The sequence below is a fragment of the Mya arenaria genome, chromosome 3 (genome assembly GCF_026914265.1).
Source record: "Mya arenaria isolate MELC-2E11 chromosome 3, ASM2691426v1".
Taxonomy (NCBI): Eukaryota; Metazoa; Mollusca; class Bivalvia; order Myida; family Myidae; genus Mya; species Mya arenaria.
This window is the reverse complement of record NC_069124.1, coordinates 39303325-39320509: the sequence shown is the minus strand read 5'-3', so window position 1 is coordinate 39320509 and position 17185 is coordinate 39303325. Positions and strand designations below refer to the sequence as shown.

Here is a 17185-nt window from a genome sequence, read left to right as displayed (position 1 = left end):
TCTGCGTGTTCTAAAATACGTTCGTTCTCTCACCCGTTATATTAATATCAACTGTTTATTAACAATCTTGTCGTTCATACATACAGTCCCGTGCAGCTAAAATAAAGTAACATTGGCAATCACTTTTGGACATTGGACATTCAAAATCGAATGCTGTGCTGGCACGACATTGGACATTGGACATTCAAAATCGAATGTTGTGCTGGCACGACATAGGACATTGGACATTCAAAATCGAATGTTGTGCTGGCACGACAATTGACATTCAAAATTGAAAGTCGTGCTGGCACGACATTGGACATTGGACATTCAAAAATGAATGTCGTGCCAGCACGACATTGGACATTGGGATATAAAAAATCGCACGACATTGGATATTGGACATTCAAAATCGAATGCCGTGCTGGCACGACATTGGACATTGTACATTCAAAATCGAACGTTGTGTTGGCACGACATTGGACATTGGACATTAAAAAGTGAAAGTCGTGCTGGCACGACGTTGTACATTGGACATTCAAAAATGAATGTCGTGCCAGCACGACATTGGACATTGGGATTTCGAAAATGAATGTCGTGCTGGCACGACATTGGACATTGGGGTTTCAAAAATGAATGTCGTGCTAGCACGACATTTGACATTCAAAATGGAATGCTGTGCTGGCACGACATTGGACATTGGACCTTCAAAATCGAATGTTGTGCTGGCACGACATTGGACATTGGAGATTCAAAAGTGAAAGTCGTGCTGGCACGAATTGGACATTGGACATTCAAAAATGAATGTCGTGAATGTTGTGCTGGCACGACATTGGACATTCAAAATCGAATGTTGTGCTGGCATGACATTGGACATTCAAAATTGAAAGTCGTGCTGGCACGACATTGGACATTGGACATTCAAAAATGAGTGTCGTGCCAGCACGACATTGGACATTGGGATTTAAAAAATGAATGTCGTGCTAGCACGACATTGGATATTGGACATTCAAAATCGAATGCCGTGCTGGCACGACATTGGACATTGTACATTCAAAATCGAACGTTGTGTTGGCACGACATTGGACATTGGACATTAAAAAGTGAAAGTCGTGCTGGCACGACATTGTACATTGGACATTCAAAAAATGAATGTCGTGCCAGCACGACATTGGACGTTGGGATTTCGAAAATGAATGTCCTGCTGGCACGACATTGGACATTGGGATTTCAAAAATGAATGCCGTGCTAGCACTTTAATATATTTCTATACAAAACGTAACTTAAAGACATTGATACAACAACTACAGAGTTGAAAAGACGTACCTCGAACCATGGACGACCACACGTACGAGCGGCGGCTCTTAGAGATGGCAACAAGCGAATTCCCAAGAGTGAATGCCATTTTCAAAAAGTCAGGGGTATCATGAATTAGCAGACTGTTGTGACATTATAAGTTAATGAATAAAAGAAATAGTGTTCACTTAAAATGTACATGTTGTAAACAACTAATTTCACTTCTTTATTCTGTAACAACAGTACAGAGCTTTCTAATTTTATATTCTTTGTGTTTTGCAAAATATATGATATTCTTATAATAGTATTATATAAATACAGTGATAACTACTTTCGTTCAGCCATTTCAATAAAAGATGCAAACCTTTCCCGCGGTATGACGCATGGAAATGAAACAACAGGGACATGGAAAATTTATCATAAAATAAGACATTTGAACGAAGGCAGTTGTTATATGTATTTGTCATAGTGAGGAAACTATTCTAGGTGTAACGTATATATGTGTTGTCATGACACTGCATAGTAGCTGGGACCAACAGTAGCTCGGTTACTTCTAAAAGGTAAATGGGTTTCTTAAGAAGTCCTTTAGTAATTGCAGTCTTTTTGAAATCAGAATATTACTATGGTGCATAGTGTTATAATAATTATCTTACAAATGAAAAATAATACGTGTATACAGTAAGAAATTATGACACAAATGTCGATTATATTATTTTATTTTATTTTTTTACATTCAGATATTTTTCATAAATAAACAATAGTAAATAAAATTATACGTGTATACACTGGGAGTAAGATTACATTGTATTATTGGTCCCAGGTTTACAGTAAGAAATAATTACACAAATGCTGATTATTTTTCTCACCTTTTCTACATTCAGATATAAAAATGCACCATTTGTTAATGAAATACAGAGAAGGCATAGTTCATGAAAATGTCGACGAAATGTTTGTCACAGCAGCTCCTCGATATTTGTTAGGGGAGACCACTGCGTAAGGGAGTGAATTACCGGTTTTGACTGACGGATATTGAGGAGCCGCGAAGTAATTATCACCGAGATTCACTGCGGTCCTGCCGTGCATTTTTGGTTGATTTCCGGTTTCTGTCAACACGAAAAATTTGCAAAGATGATGGAAATAAACCTTACTCGTGTTGACTATACTCAGGTAAACTGCATATAATGTGTTCATTAATACTGTTTTTTCCTTATACAGCAATCCTTTTTCTCACAGGTTTAATTAACTGGTATCAGAAGAAGTCCAAATAATTGTACGTTGACGGTATCACAGGGGCAGGTTGCGTTGTTTTGACATACCACGCCCCCGTCCGTTTTTTTGTTGTTGTTTTTTTTTTATCAATTTTTTTTTTATCAAATTTTAGTAAGAATATGATGTGGTAACTGTAACTTGTGAAAATTGGCAAAAAAATATTTTTTTAAATTCTTTATTTTATTATCTTTGTAAAGGGTGACGACTTGACCCTGAATTTCCATGTATTTGCCGACATGACCCTGTTTAAGAGGCCATAACTTTATCAAATCTTAACCAAACTCTACATTTTTGGACTTTCCTTGTAGAGTTAGTGTCAATCTTTAAGAAAATGTACAGTTTTAACGAAAACAAATGCAATTTCAAACCCGAATTTCCTAAAACATGTTACTCGACGAACCAACTACCCGCAAATTTCACCGAAATTTTCCAGACTAAAATGCATTATCCCGGACATCATAAATTCAACACGTGTGCTTAAGAGAAACAATATATCTATCACGATACAGGTGAAATGGAAGTCAAATATCATCCCATAGAGGGGGCGTGGTGTGTCAAAACAATGCAACCTGCCCCTGTGGACGGTATGACTAAAATACGAAAATAAGCTATTTTCGCGAAGATAGCTTTTTTGACTAAAATACGAAAATAAGGTTATTTTTGATGAAAAAAAGTTATTTTCGCGAAATATGAAATTAGAGTTAGTTTTGGCGAAAATAACATTTTTGACCAAAATATAGTAAGTTTTCGGCAAAAATAAAGTTCTATTCGCGAAAATAAGATTTTTAAAAAAAATGGGAAAAATATCTTCTTCTGTTACCGTAAATGACAATTTTTTATCCAAAATATTAAAAAAAAATTATTCGGTCTACATAACACATATGACAGGTGCATTGTGTTTTTAAGAAAATTGAACAATGATTATTGATAGTATTTTGACATGTTTCTGTTGATCACACCTCCGTCCGAAATGTGCATGTTATCTTTAAAACCGTATTTGGCGAACATTTGGCTGACTCCAAGTGTTTTGGCATGTGACTTCATTTTCTTCAAATCTTTTACATTTTCAAATCATTTAGATTAGCAAATACAAGTCGCTTTTATTTTTAATAATGTTTTTCTTTATTTGTTCCCAGTTTTAGTACAATGATGCTATTTATTCTTGATAAACATACCAAGTTTGTAGAGTTTTGTGCTGTACTATGTTTCTTGTTTGTGATATTGTGTTCTTTAGCGTTTGCCCAGTGCCACTAAACCAGGTTTATGTTTAAACTTTTGCTACTGAGCTTGTTTCTGTTGCTTTTTGCATAAATATTAAAGGGGATGCCGACATGTCCAAAATGTTATTCTCGCCCAAACTAACCCTATTTTCAGATGATTTTTGTCAAAAATGGTATTTTCGCCAAAACTTACCAGATTTTTATCAAAATCTTATTTTCGCGAAAATAACTTATTTTAGCCCAAACTAAGTACATAATTTTCAAAAAAATGTTATTTTCGCCAAAACTTTCCAGATTTTTACCAAAATCTTATTTTCGTGAAAATACCTTATTTTAGCCATAAACTAACTACATGAATGTCAATGATGTTATTTTCGCCAAAACTAACCTTATTTTCAGATTTTTACCAAAACTTATTTCCGGGAAGAAATAACTTTATTTTATCCAAAAACTAACTACATTTTTTTCCGAAATGTTATTTTCGCCAAAACTTACCCTATTTTCAGAGTTTTACCAAAACTTATTCCCCCCCAAAAAATATATATATATTTTATCCAAAAACTAACTAAATTTTTGTCAAAAATGTTATTTTCGCGAAAATAACTTATTTTCATAAAAAATAACCTTATTTTGATATTTTAGTCAAAAAAGCTATTTTCGCAAAAATAGCCTATTTTTGTATTTAAGTCATACCATACGTTGACGGATTTTTTTTACGATTTTTGATATGGCAAATGCTTCACATACAAATTGTTTTGTACGAAAAGTGGGTAGTTATTCCGATCGGGTTAAAGCATATTGCGTCTATAAAATATCATATAAACAAGAAATATAATACTAGATAATGTTATTTTATATTAGTTCCGTACACAAAAAAATTAATATCCAACGAATAATTATGAGATTGACAGGTTTTCTTCTTTTCATTCTGTCAAAACATAACGATATATACATGAAGGGCACCTGCAAGGCTTCAGAGCACACTTTTAAAACAATCGGAACATTTCGGCCATGGCCAAGTTGTTACGGTTGTATTTACGAGGTCTATCTGGAAGCTTGTCAGACGTGGCTGAGTTATTACGATTGGATCAAGTTGTTCCGCTTGGCATAATTGCTGTCAGAGTGTGTCAGTCAACTTTCGTTTTATTGGAAAGGTAAACAATGTGTTTTAATGCATTAAATGCTTGTTGTGTGCAAAATAACTTTTCACTTAGATGGTAAAATATGAATATAAACCTTTATGATCAATTTCAGCCATAAAATACTTCACTTTATACAACTTCAATATTTTTCAAACACCCCTGGTTTTTGCACAAACCCATTTAGACATTAGGGATTGGAAGAATCCCGTATAACACGTCTATTATTCTAGACTAGTATCAGAAGTAAAACGCAAGAGTACCTGAATTGGCCTTTGACGGATTTTTTTTACGATTTTTGATATGGCAAATCCTTCACGTTCAAAATAGTTTTTTTACCAAAAGTGGGTAGTTATTCCGATCGGGATTCCGCTTTAAAGCATATTGTATCTATAAACAAGTATTACAACATTATCAAACAAATAAAATTGGTTTAATATCGCCAACGTATGAAAGGCCCTTCCGGTATCTTTTGTTTACAATATCTCTTGGTATATGTCAAAATGAAAGTTTCAATAAATATGTAGATTTTAAGGGTAAAAAAAACCACTTTTATTATATCAAAGTTCATTGGAAACAATTTTTGAACTTTTTCTATTGATATATGTTCCAATCAATGAATAAATTTTGAATAATTCACACAAAAAAAATGACAGTCGGCATCCATCCTGTTGATTACGTCATCACTGAGCATGTGCTTTTTCGGAGCACTGCTACTCGACTAAACTTCTGACTTTTTAATGTTAAATAAAGATGCCAAAATTGAATTCCAGAAAATGCTGGTGGGCTCCTTTGATAAGGGTAAAATAACATTGTATTTGGTAAAAATGGGGGAAATAATAGCATAATTTATTTATTGTTAACTTTTTATCCATAGTTTTTATTTAATTTACCCATCGAAATTCTCATGAATGGCACTGTATTGCTACATTAGATAACGATTAGATAAAGTGGTCTATGCTTCTAATAAAATATTTAAGGGAATATTTTGTTTAATATACACTTTATTTTTGCAAGGTGTACTACAATTTTATACCCAGACCTGCCAACATTGCTGACGTAATAATTTTAGCTTACTGACTGGAAGTTTAATGCAGTAGCTACATTTCCCATGATTCCACCGGTAATTGGTAACTGAAAAATCCAAAATGGCGGCCACGGTCGGTAAACAAAAGGAAACTAGAAATTGTTAATGGTGTTCTCTGGTATACAAAACTTACTGATACTGATGGCAAAATGATTTTTCTTAAATATGAGTGTAATTTAAAGAAGCTTGCATGTAACCTGGCCAAAATTTCATTGGATAGTTTCTTAATACACCGGTAGTTGGTACATCCAGGAAAACTTTTTGACAAGTATTCTTCAAAAGTTCAAACTTGATTTTTTCACTTCCCCACAATCAGACAATGATTGTTATTGCAGTGCCTTTCCTTTAACCCTTTAGCGCATGTATACGAGATAGGCCGACATAACTCATTAGCAGATGTAAACGCATCTGGCCGACCCTATCCACTACTGGATGTATACGCATCTCCCGCATATTTCAATAGGGTCATTTCAATACTTCAATTTTGCATCTTTCTTTTTGTAAACAATATCCCGGATGTTTATAAAGCTAAAGCTTAACCTTTTGTGTATTGATTTTCCATCGAAAATGTTGTCTGCTAAAACTTGAAGGTTATTATTTATACTGCCAATCACAGGTGTGAGATCCCAATGTGACGTAATAAAACCTCGAGGAATAGCAGTACTGTACAGTATGGAATTTCCCCAAAAACATTGATGCATAAATCATTGAATATATTATGTCAGTTGAATTAACCATTGAAATCAATAAAGATTATTATTATTTGAAGATAATATGTTGTGTTACAAACAATAGAAACAATAAGTAGCCGAGAAAATGATGAGTAAATTTTCTGCTGAGCTAATCGATGGCCAGCATGGTTCCGGTTGTAAAATAGGTCAAGTAAACACATTTGTGCAAGCGTTTCATGATCTAGATCTTTTTATTCATTACTTTGAAAACATTTCTCGGGATTTCTTTTTGTAAAGAATTTTATGAGGGGGTAATAATTTAGTTAAACAGACACTCTGGACTGGATCTCTCAGCTGGATGACACCGGATATTCCTGCCACATTTCTGTGTATTATACACAAGAACATCAATTGTCGGCTTTTTAATCCATATGGGTCTTTTTTATGATAGGGGTAATAAAATTTAGATCGATCCCAGCATTTTATTACCCTTTGATTTAATGCAATTATGACATTTCAAAGAAATGTTACAATTCCATCTTGGAAATGCATTTACAGATGAAATAAAATGATTTTATATTTCATTATTGACACCATTTATTAGATAATTTAATTATCTATAAAAATGTATTCACATAAAAAAGATTTAGAAACAATTATTTATATTGATTTTAAGGTCATACTGCTGTATTCATTTTCTCATTTTCAAATATTATGAAAAGTACCTATGCAGATAAGGACTGCTTATCAGTAAGTTGGCTATTGACTGGGAGGTGCAATCTGGCCACTTGTCTATGTGCTAAAGGGTTAAGTGATTTCACATAATATTTACCATTTCTAGACAGCATTTCATTAACAAGGTCAAGGCTGATGTAAATCAAAGCACTGATAGTGCTGAAGGGCTTGAGTGATGATTCCTTCTATTTGGTAAACAAAAAAGATCATATGAATGATACAATGGCACTCGCTTGCTAGCTCTCAGGCTTGTCTGTCCACACACCCAACATGCCGACACATCTGCCGCCCCCACACACTCACTCACTTTTTGTGGTCTATTACAAAAGTCTTGAGCTAAAGCTGAAGCCTAAAAATGATGCCCTATTGCGTGTAGACAATTTCTGGCCTTTTCTGTGGGGCCAAATATAAATGTCTGGTTGTCTGGTTAGTGCAGTGGTTAGTGCACTCGCTTCTTACCTAGGCGATCTGGGTTGGATTCCCAGCTTGGGCGCATTGTGAGTTTGGTTTGTGGTCACCAAGGTGGTCAAGTGGGTTTTCTCCGGGTTCTCCGATTTCCCCATCAACACAAGACCACACTCTTGTGTAAAATCGTGCAAACATGAGCAATAAATAAAATGTTGTAATAACTTGTTCCACAATCGTTGTAAAATAAATATGTTTTTAATATCTAATCAATGAACACTGCTCAAGATCAATTGAACAGAAGTATCGGAAATGACCAAAAATTTTAGGAATGCCTTAAATGTTATCCTAAAATGAAATTTCTCGCAAACATAATATTTTTTTATTGTAAATTTGTGATGTTAGAACCTCCTTTTAAGGAAAAATTATCTGTAAATTGGGAAAAAATGCCATTTTCCACAATTGTGAAGTAGCCGAAATTCAGCCCCTTGCAAAAAAGGTGAAAACTCCCTGATACAGGTATGTTGGTCAGTATGGCTCAAAAGTTCTTTATAAATTACAGGTGGGAGTAACCTCTCGAAAGAGTTTGCGCCTTCTTCCAATTGCTGGTAAAACACAAAAGGTAGGTGAACTTTACATGTTTTATGTTATCAAATGGCCCTCTTAAAATTATTATTAATAACTGTTGAGTTCATATTCAAGAATTCCATGCTTATCTTTAGTATTTACAAATAATAATACACCCGAAACATCATTCAATATAACATCATACATGATGTATGTGTTACAATTCTATAAATGTTGAAAAAATATATCATACATGTATATGCAGGGCTTCTAAAAGTTTGAAACCTAAATTGGTCCGGGCACACATGGAACAGGCACCCCATGCCCCCCCCCCCCCCCCCCCCCCATGCCCCCCACCAAAAAAACCAACACACACACACACAAGAAAATCTAAAAGTTTGGAAACTTATACTTGGACACCAACAAAATATTTTCAAAATTAATTCATTTTGTGTACCTTATTTTCGTTCACCCAAATGTCATTCATAAGTTGAGTGAATTCAAACATTTTGGCCAAGATTTGAAGAATCTCTGTTGATGATTATTGATTAACATATTTGCGATCGTATGGTACATTCTTACCAGCCTAGATGCAAACATGGTAAACACGGTAGTTGGTTAACCAGCCTAGAGTTAAACAGGACCATACGGTATTGGAATGACCAGTTTTAATACAAGACATTGCTATACGACTTTAATCTCTACACCATTGGTGCTCTGACGTCACAAAGTGTACTGTTTGATCTGCGGCTGACACATACAACGCATTTCAATACATGTGTTAAAAAGTTAAACTTTTTTTTAGGTGTTTGTTTGAAGTACAAGCTGATATTTGTTGTATTGATGTAACATGTACTGTTCTATTTATGACATATTGACATCATGGCACGAATAAAAATACTACTTCTATTTAATTATAGGCAGCTGTTGCCGACCACAAAGGAGTGTTGCAGCTGTTTGGTGTGCGAAAAGGAGAAGTGCAAGTACACTGATTATTTTTTCTCAAGGTTTCCTACAAAATATTTCCTACATAACATACACTACGGTAAATACTATTGAGCCTTATATATCTAGGATATATCTTGCTTTCAGTGTAAGATCATAATTTATTTCGTATGTGACCAAAGATTTTGTTTTATGACCATGAGTGTTATGAAATATGATATTGCACTGAAATCAACAGTTCTTCTTTATTATTTCACGCATTTCTCCTGCTTTTTAATCCATTTCCAGGCTTGAGGCACTTAAGGCTTTGTAAATTAATATGTTCTTGCATTACAGTTTACTCAACCTCACCTTCTATCACAGCTTTATAAAAAGAATAATATGCTTGATTTCAGCAAGTATTCAAGACCAACCCTGGACTGAAGATAAGCCGTTTGGAGCTAGGAGGGCCAGTGGATGGGGTCAGGGAGAGGATCTTCACAGCTTCTGGACCAGAGGTGAAGGGATATACCAAGAAAGGGAAAAACTTTCTCACGTTTGACTCAAACATGTCAGAGGGAATTGAGTCCATGTTAGTTACATTTGATTTTTCAGTTTAATTAAACACCATTTTCAGTGTTTAAATAATTTTGTTTTACTCAATGGCTTAGGAATGTTATGATTCATGTTCCATGACAGATTCCATTTAAAAAGAGGAATGCCACTGATGTATCTTAACATTCTCATTTGTCTTTTTTAACCACAGCAATACAAATTTGTTTTGTCAGTATAAGTAATTTGGAGCCTGAATACTTACTTTACAGTTTTCATCATCGTAACAAGCCCATACACATGTACAGAATTATAGATATTGAGCAGACATGCTCACATATTACTGATGCTCAGTTTTCAGGCTATTGAAATTTTGTCTACTTTTTTCATTGCCTGGGCTTGTGCTAAATTAAAGATTGGTAGTCCTGGATCTGAAGATGTAAGTTGTGGCAAGCCCGTAAATCTTGTAGCTACTCAATGGGCTACTATAAACAAAATAAATTTGTGATACACTGTAAAGCTATTTTTCTGTTGCAGTTATGTGGAGGGAGCAGACCTATTCTGTTGCGGGAAGTTTATGTACAACCACTACCATGACTGTAAGGATACAAACTTCTTCTTGAGTGGAGACCAAGTGAATGATGTCATCTGTTTGCCCAGTCTGCTAGTGTCCCCACTAACACCTGTTCTGGCATGCCAAGATAGGGTTCTTCGTGTTCTCCAGGTAAACTACTAGTTTAATGACACCATATGTCTTACCAGTCAGCAAGTGTCCACCCTCATCCCTGTTATAGCATGCAAAAATAGGGTCCTACATGTTCTCAGGGTTAGCTGGTATTTATTTGTTATCTGAATATAAATTATGATAAAGGTTGATTGAGCAGCAACCAAGTATTTTAATCATTTCATATAGCAAGGATTGTCAATTGTTCATCCAAAAGTCTATTTTGTTGACAGGTTTTACATTTTGTCCAATTTCAGGATTCCGAGTTGTTATACGAGGTTGAGGTCCCAGGTCCCCCTGTCACTCTGTCACTGTATGGAAATGATGCTGGTGGGTTAAAAAAATGGAATGCTGTATAAAACAGAAATGTACTGTTTAAGGTCATTTTTTCAATGTGAAAATGTCCAGATATTGTCTTAGCATTTTTGTTATTGTTGGTGTAATTGTTGTGCAAATTAACTTTAAACTTGGCAACGATTAAAAAATTGTGCATATTAAACTTGCTACACATGTCAATGCCAGAGACAATATGAACATACACATATAAAGCAATGCAAAGTATTGAATCATGAGATCATGGTTTTTGTTCCGCCCATAACCACCAAGTGAAATTTGAAACAAGAGCTACATCTACGACATGTCAATGAACTTTGAACACTTATCAAAGAAAAAAATTCAACCAGCAATCTGGTGTATTCTTGTACGTTTCATGTGGAACTTACTACTGAAGAGGCGGTGTCATTATCCCGCAAAATCCATACAAGTACAATTTTGCATTGAATTATATTAACAAGCCAATTACATCGTAGCCTTCCATTTTTCTTGTTTGAACAATCAGGTCACAAACAAACTCTTTGAAGAGTTTAAAATAACTTTCAAAAGACGCCTTTGAGGCAATACTTATTGGCTTTCTCTGTAGTGCATTTTTAAACAGGTTTCCAAACAAAACCGGGTTATTAGAATGAGGTTGTCGTTGGGCGGGCGAACGGGCGGGCGGGCGGTCAGGCGGGCGGGCGGGCGTCAAACATTGGTTTCTGTTCAATAACTTTAGTTAGGATTGATAGATATTGACGAAAGTTGGTGTGTAGGTAGCTTATGTGAAGAGCTAGCTTGGGATTACTATTGAGGGGGGAGGGGCTAAGGTCAAGGTCACTGTTACTTAAAATAGAAAAATGGTTTCTGCCCAATAACTTTAGTTTGGATTGATAGATATTGACGAAATTTTGTGTATAGGTACTACAGTGGAAACTCACTAAACCGGACAAGGTCCGGACTGGGCAAAATTTCCGGTTTAGTGAGGATTCCGGTTTAGTGAGGATTTGATGTACGGAATAAATTTACACAAAATATTAACTGAGTTAACCTTTAAAGGCTTTTGTCCTCTAGGGACAGTTCAATTCTCCGACGTTTAGGCGGAGGTTGAGACATGATTAAAGCACTTGCAAAAGTGATAAGCATAATTTAAAATTTCTGCGTTTTTATAATCATCTTTTTTCCAAGTCTTGAAATAAAACAACTCTTGTAATTTAATGCTTGTTTAGTATGTTTGATAGTTTAATTAACGCACCGCTCTAATTTGATTCAATCATAGAAGTCTTTAGATAAAACAACCCTCCAAAATGATCACTAAATAACCGTTTCTAGTTCTTTATTTTCTGCAACAAACAAATTAATGTTTCAATCAATTTTCTTTTCACAAGTTTGATTATCACACGACAGTCAGTCCACAGCGCAATCATCATTATATCGATTATCGAGTTAACACAACATCACAGGAGTTATATTTAACGACGCACCGACTGTCAAAACAAACTGACACGTGATTCGCGAATTCCTAATACACAAAATTATTTTGACATGTTTGAACAAATAAACGTCCGGTTTTGTGAGGTAAAATTACGTTGACAACTAACAAATTTCTCGATTTTTTTGTCCGGTATCCGGAATTCCGGGGTTCCGGTTTTGTAGGGATTTTTTTACATTGAAAATAGAAGGGGAAAACCGGGACTCTGAAAAAAGTCCGGTATCCCGAGGATTCCGGTTTTGTGGAGATCCGGTTTAGTGAGTTTCCACTGTAGTAGCTTATGTGAAGAGCAAGCTTGGAATTTCTTTTGAGGGGGGTGGGGTCAAGGTCACTGCTACTAAAAATAGAAAAATGGTTTCTGCCCAATAACTTTAGTTAGCATTGATAGATATTGATGAAACTTAGAGCGAAGGTAGCTTATGTGAAGAGCTAGCTTGGGAGGTGGGGTCAAGGTCACTGTTCCTAAAAATAGAAAAATGTTTTTCTGCCCAACAACTTAGTTAGAATTGATGGATAGTGATGAATCTTAGTGTGAATATAGCTTATATGAAGCTGCAGATTGAACTTGCTCATACAACAAATTAATTGGCTATAATTTCTGATTGCCCATAACAAAAACCTGGTTTCGTCGCATTGTGGTGCTTCTAGTTTATAAATATAATGGTATTGAAAACGTTTTTTTGTTTTAATGATTGACGAGCATGTTTTGCCAATATTGTTTCAGAGAAAAAGTTTTTTTCAGGTATTGTTTACACACATTTATTTGATCTGGTGACATGCAAAGGCAGAAGGTATTTGAACCCTTTTCATTAGGGAAACACTTTTTGGAGTATTATAAAAGTTTGAGCATATGGAAAACAAAAAAGTATAATTATAAGATAACGCAAAAAGATAACACCAGTAACAATGAAAGGAAAACGAGATGATACATTCACCCTTTTGGTTGCCGCTAATGTTACCAATCATAAAACTATGTGGCATTGGTGGCAGAGTATTAGAAGAACAGATTTACAAAGTAATAATATGGACTTTGTTGAAAAGACCACATTCCCAGGAATTAATGAATCTCACAAACACGAGAGAACAGAATCAGCAGCCAAGTTTTTGACTATCGGTACTTATATGGTTGGTATAAAGCTGAAAAAACAACAAAAATCTACACTTAACCATATGTTTAAAGTGAGCAATCATGCTTACAACTATTGCAATTTTCTTGTCAGAGAAAGAAACTTTAAACATTTACACCGTAAGTTGCAGAAGTATGTCGCAATGTATAAGCCAGAAAAGGTTCCTATTGAAATGAGAATGCCCTCTGATGACTGGTACTTTGCAAGCAAAATGAGTATAATAAAGGCATTATAACTCATGTATACAGTATTCTGGGATGCATAAGACAACGCGCAGCAACCAAAGACGTGGAAATGTCAAATTAAAAGACAAGCTATATTCTCATGAAGGAAGCTTTCAAGTTAAAAAAAGTTAGACCGTTAGAAGTTAAGGATACACAAAATGCTAAAATTTTACGGAGTTGTCTTACGTTCATGGATTATGCATTCACAAGAAATCTACCAAATGCACAGAAAGACCGAAAACGAGAGCGCTTTATCAAAATATCAAAACCTGTACATAAGCTACCACCAATAGTAAACATGCCGTAAAGATCACAAAGAGAGGGAATGGAAAATTTGTTTTGCAAATTCCATGTGATCCTAAATATACACAGCGTCCACTGAAAGACACCGAAGCCATATGCAGTGTTGATCCAGGAGGAAGAACATTTGCCACTGTATATGACCTAACAAACCTTTCAGTTTTCCAAGTAGGCTAACAAGAAGACAAACGATATGACATTCACAAGATCAATGATAAAATCAAGAATGTAAGATCTCTGGTCAGCAAACACAATAAAGCCACAGTGGGAAAGACACAATCAGATTGCCCAACTTCAGCACGCCAAAAAAACATTTATTGACGATATTCACTTAAAATTAGGGATGGCAACGAGTATTCGAGTACTCGATCGAACGTCCGAGTACTCGAGTACCAAACCACTACTCGAGTACTCGAAAAAAAAATCTATAAAAATCACCAAATACACGATTTACAGACAAAATATCAGATCTGGTTAGTTGCCAAAAGGACAATGTACGGTCCCTCTAATACTCGCTGTGTATACAATTGACCTCAATCAATTAGTTGACAGTTGTTGTGATAGTTGCAAACTGTCAACAAAGGACCCCTATTTCAAATTAGCACTGATATCAATTAGCGAAGTTTTGATAGCGGTACTTTCATCTACACAATTCTATTGTATACCAATTAGTTTAAACATTATATATTTTACAACGATTGTGAAGAAAGCTATGATAGCTTGTACTGAGTCACTCTCGTTGGCACGATGTTGCGCGAGAGTGTGGCCTTGTGTTGTGGGGGAAACCGGAGTAACCGGAGAAAACCCACTTGTCCGGCTTGGTGACCACTAACCAAACTCACATGCGCCCAGGCCGGGAATCGTACCCGGGTCGCCTTGGTGAGAAGTTAGTGCGCTAACCACTGCGCTAACCGGACAACCAAATACCAATTAGAGACCTTTCAACAAACAATGGACGCTAACGAGCGAAAGAGTATCGACCGTTACGAGAATTGATGGGCGTATTTTAATTATTTTTGCAATGATTATCACAATTGATTGGTTGATATTTTAAATCAAGAATTATGAATATTAATGAGGTAAACAACAATTACACAGTACGAAAAACTATCATTTGAAAAAGATAATCTGTAGAGTAAACAACTAACAAACTGAACTTCATACTGAATTTCGGTCACTTTTTTATGTATGCTATTAATTTCCGTTCTTTGAATTTCATTTTTTGTTAAAATACGTAATGAAAGTTTACTTTAAAGGTGAAAATGACCAACGCACAATATACGCCATTAACGATACATGTATACACAATCTTGTCTTCACGAACACATATTCAATTTTTCCGAGTAATCGAGTACCCGAGTACTCGATCGAACGATCGTCCGAGTACTCGAGTATTAATTTTACTACTCGTTGCCATCCCTACTTAAAATTGAGCTCCCATCTCATTCAAAATTACCAATATATCGCATTGCCTTACTTGAACGTGACTCAGTGTGTTGCCAAAAAGAGAAAGGGAAAGGAATCATAAAAAAAAGCTAAAAATGACCTTCTGGTTTGGCGACATTCTTACTTTCGCAAGAGAATTAAAATAAGAGCCACTGATACCAACAGAATTTATGTCCTTCAGAATGAGGAAAATACTTCCAAATATTGCGGACACTGCGGAAAAAACAATAAGGGACTCGGTGGTAACAAGACATTTCAGTGTGTGAAGTGTGAATACAAAACTCATCGAGATGTCAATTGCGCAAGAAATATTTTATTGAAATCTCTAAGACAATTTTCGTTTTGTAAAACTGAATATTTTTATCTGGTTGACTCATCCTGAATTTCGGCGAATATGCTCAATTCAGGGCATATTTTTCCAAATGAAATGGGTAAAGCTTATCTGTAATTCGAAGAAAAGAGTCCACGTATTGTCCTATCCTTCACATCATTGCAAAATCATTTACCTTAGACTTGTTTGAAGATATTCAAATGAATCTTGGTAGACATGTTGCCAAAGATAGTACACACAATTACAAACTGATGAGTTATGCCCCCTTTTAGACTGAAAAACAACAGATGAGCATTGGTGTTAAAGGTTTTCAATATATGTGATTTAACTACAGAAAAAATTGTGTTTTTTCATAGGAAAAAAACGTATTTATATGGGTGAAACTGTTTTTTTAATTTTTAACTGAAATCTTAAAATTGTGTGTTTGCACCTTGCATGAATGTTTCAAATGAACATGTACATATTTATACTGAGGTCAGTAAGTTCGTCCTATGTGATTGGGCCACGACCAATTGATCTTATGTATAATGTCATCGGATGGGTAAGTTTATAGCCTTCAGAATAAATAAAAAAATCCAAAATCTAAAAGCAAAGAAAAATTGAAAAAAAACCTCAAAATTCATTTTGTATAAAAATTTGTTCAAAAATAACAATATTTGTTGTTTCTATGGCACTTTGTTGGGTAGGTGGATTTTGAAATAGAAACCTGACATTAAATAATTATATATTCATATATTGGTATGGCCTTATATGCTGCACAAGCATAAATTTCCAGTAAATAAATAGTTGGGTTTTTTTTTGCCTAAACCAACCGACTCACCATTGACCCAATTTCTTTCTTTAAAGCCGTTGCATTTTTTTCTATTAAAGAAATAAGAAGTAAGAATATGAAGGGTACCTACCAGAATGAGGGTCTGGTAAGGCCACACAAACTATTCATAAGGAAAGTTCCAATGTAAACTTCAGGTGAGGATGGAACTGAGCTGCTGTTTGGGACATCAGATGGACGAGTGGGATTAGTCCAGATTGGAAGGTGAGATATTGAGACTGATAGGAGTAGGCAAAATTATTCTTAGCAATGCCATAGCATATCGTGCTTCACTTGCCTGGGCTTTATATTTTTCATAGTCACCGCAAAAGTTTCATTGCCGCAAAATGTTTTGCATAAACAACACTATCAATAATTGAAACGCCCATTGATTTACCAGTAATGAATTGCATTATTTAGAGAAAATACTTAAAAAATACTAAAATATACTCAATTAAAACAATATGAAAAACCTCCAAAATTACTTTATAGCCAATCAGGCTGTGGGAAATTATTTTTACCCATTTTCATTGCCATTTGCAATTGGGCTATGGATAGTTTCACACACTGTGATAAG

At 35.0% G+C, this 17185-nt stretch overlaps 1 protein-coding gene across 2 annotated transcripts in view; it reads left to right on the top strand.

Annotated features, from left to right (window-relative positions):
- The first annotated feature begins 2350 nt into the window (after positions 1 to 2350).
- Positions 2351 to 17185, top strand: part of LOC128228033 (Bardet-Biedl syndrome 7 protein homolog) — a 47906-nt gene continuing 33071 nt past the window's right edge. For both annotated transcript variants that reach the window (XM_052939066.1, XM_052939067.1), the window contains exons 1-7: positions 2351 to 2442; positions 8364 to 8423; positions 9289 to 9351; positions 9709 to 9884; positions 10382 to 10568; positions 10826 to 10898; positions 16767 to 16833. In XM_052939066.1, the coding sequence (XP_052795026.1) occupies positions 2404 to 2442; positions 8364 to 8423; positions 9289 to 9351; positions 9709 to 9884; positions 10382 to 10568; positions 10826 to 10898; positions 16767 to 16833 (665 nt within the window). In that variant the 5' untranslated portion in view covers positions 2351 to 2403. The remainder of the gene's footprint in view (positions 2443 to 8363; positions 8424 to 9288; positions 9352 to 9708; positions 9885 to 10381; positions 10569 to 10825; positions 10899 to 16766; positions 16834 to 17185) is intronic.